The sequence below is a fragment of the Sphaeroforma arctica genome, assembly GCF_001186125.1.
Source record: "Sphaeroforma arctica JP610 unplaced genomic scaffold supercont1.26, whole genome shotgun sequence".
In the NCBI taxonomy this organism is placed as follows: domain Eukaryota; class Ichthyosporea; order Ichthyophonida; genus Sphaeroforma; species Sphaeroforma arctica.
In genome coordinates, this window is record NW_014040532.1 from 209,955 (window position 1) to 212,743 (window position 2,789).

At 41.4% G+C, this 2,789-nt stretch overlaps 1 protein-coding gene across 1 annotated transcript in view; it reads left to right on the forward strand.

Moving 5' to 3' along the window:
- Nucleotides 1–213: 213 nt before the first annotated feature.
- Nucleotides 214–2,789, forward strand: part of SARC_00758 (calcium-binding protein 39) — a gene marked incomplete at its 5' end in the record, with an annotated part of 6,654 nt that continues 4,078 nt past the window's right edge. The window contains 4 exons of the mRNA XM_014305562.1: nt 214–229; nt 529–635; nt 1,258–1,376; nt 2,644–2,755. Of these exons, the coding sequence (XP_014161037.1) occupies nt 214–229; nt 529–635; nt 1,258–1,376; nt 2,644–2,755 (354 nt within the window). The remainder of the gene's footprint in view (nt 230–528; nt 636–1,257; nt 1,377–2,643; nt 2,756–2,789) is intronic.

Genomic DNA, 2,789 nt, shown 5'->3' on the forward strand with positions numbered 1-2,789 from the left:
TACACACACACACGCATATATATATATATACATACATATGTTTGTGTTTGTGTTGTGTTTGTGTTTGTGTTTGTGTTTGTGTTTTGTGTTTGTGTTTGTGTTTTTTATATCTATGATGTACAAGGCTATATTATCATATTTGTGGCGATTTATACCAATATTGGATCGACGTGGACTATACTCATATTCTGCAGCGCATCCAATCTCTTCTACATGACTATTGATATACGTTGCTCATCTTTTTTATTTATCTTTCACTATTTAATATATTGGTGTGAGCGCGAGTGTGCGTATTTACACATCTGCGACATAAGCTCTCATATAAATTACCTCACCTTTGCTTTTCTAGACATAGACTTAATGCTCACGTGTATATACCTATATAGATTGCATCGACTCGTACTAGTTCATGCGCATTCTAGAATAGACTGTTTTAGGTATATAAATATATATAATATATACATATATATATATATATATACATATCCTCGTGCAAGTCTCAACCAATTCAAGCACGGTCTCAAACAGGCGAGAGCGAAGCCAATCCACAGCTGGTGGTGCAGTTGGCGCAGGAGGTGTATAATACGGATCTGCTGCTGCTGCTGGTCAACAATTTGGCTTCATTTGAGTTCGAGGTATGTAGATACATACTTATCACACACACGTGGGCAAGTGTGTGAAGTGTGCGTAAGCATGTCAACGTGTGCTTTCATTTGAGTTTGAGGTATGTAGGTACATACTTATCACACACATGTGGGCAAGTGTGTGAAGTGTGCGTAAGCATGTCAACGTGTGCATAGAGTACCACCTACGTATGTGCGAAGGCAGAGTATCATGGGTGTAGGTATTCTGTACTGGCGTGCGTACATCAGAATCTGTTCTTCACTAAGCTTGGACTTACTGTCTATGTGTGCTGCGAGTGTACTGCATCTGTTGTGTCAAGCGTAGTGGGCCAATGGTGTGCGCATTTGTGCCATTGCCCGTAAAGGAAGTGATGCACACGCTCTTTGGTGCGTACGCATGTATATATATATACATATATATAAATATATATAGGTGTCGCCAACACTTTCTGTACTGTCACGAACCCTTCCGCAGTATTATCACACTCACTACCACTCTACTTTATTCTGTGAATAAGGCAGTACACCTCTCTATTCGCACATCAATGGCAGTAAAGGATGCTGTGCTCACACTGCCTAAACTTGGTTTCAACTCAACTGTCTAAACTTAGTTTATACCCCACCCATGTCATAGGCGAAGAAGGATGCGGCGCAGATCTTCAACAATCTCTTGCGCAGACAAGTGGGCACGCGCTTCCCCACAGTCGAATACATCTGCCAACGCGAGGCCATTCTCTTTGTGCTGGTGCAGGGGTACATTACACTAACTCTGTCTATGTATAAGTATATATATACATACATGTGTGTGTGAGTTTGATGTAGGGGTACGTTACACCATCTCTGTCTATGGATAAGTATAATATACATGCATGTGTGTGAGAGTGTGGTGCAGGGGTACGTTACACCAACTCTGTCTATAGATATGTATGTATATACATACATGTGTGTGAGAGTGTGGTGTAGGGGTACGTTACACCATCTCTGTCTATGTATAAGTATGTATATACATGCATGTGTGTGAGAGTGTGGTGCAGGGGTACGTTACACCAACTCTGTCTATGGATATGTATGTATATACATACATGTGTGTGTGAGTATGGTGTAGGGGTACGTTACACCATCTCTGTCTATGGATAAGTATGTATATACATACATGTGTGTGAGAGTGTGATGTAGGGGTACGTTACACCAACTCTGTCTATGTAAAAGTATATATATATATACATGTGTGTCAGAGTGTGGTGCACGAGTACGTTGTACTATCTCTGCCTATGTATAAGTGTATATCCATATATGTGAGTGAGTGAGAATGGGAGTGTGGGGCAGGGGGTACGTTACACCAACTTTGTCTATGGATATGTATGTATATACATACATGTGTGTGAGAGTGTGTGGCAGGGGGTACGTTGCACCATCTCTGTCAATGTATAAGTATATATACATACATGTGTGTGAGTCAGTAAGTGAGTGTGTGCGGTTGTTTGTATGCCCTTTTAATGTGTGTATTGCCTGCAGTCGAATACATGTACGAGTGGGTAGGCCTATATGAGGTGAATGGGTAGGACTATGTGGGGTGAGTGCGTGAGGCTGAACTGTCCTGTGTGCCAATCTATAAATAGAAATGAAGTCCCAATGATCTATCATATCAATGAGCTGCGCTTGTAAACCCTTAAGATTTTGCTCGTTCGCGGCCAATGTTGACACAGAGGAGTACCGCACTTCTTGTAGATTAAAAGACTTTCCTATAGAATATCAGACTAAATATTTATTGTGGATTATCGTTTGTGCTGCTTTTCTCTTTATTTTATTTATTATTGCAAACCTGGATCCCATGTTCTCTGTACTTTACTCAGGCCGATACCTTTGCCGCTTCACGGGCACTAGAGCGAACCGACGGACATCACAGATACAAAAGATCAGAAATTTATAACAGTCGTGTGTATGTTGTTCTCATGCCATTGTTTGATGTTGGGCTCATGCCGTTGCTTGGTGTGCTGTGCTTCTGCAACTCACTCAACAGATACGAAAGTGACCAGAACGACATTGCGCTCAACTGTGGGTTGATGCTGCGCGAATGCATTAAACACGAGGCACTCACCAAGATCGTCCTCAACTCATCCCTGCTATTCCAAGTATGTGTGTACATGTTGATAGGTATGTTTTTAC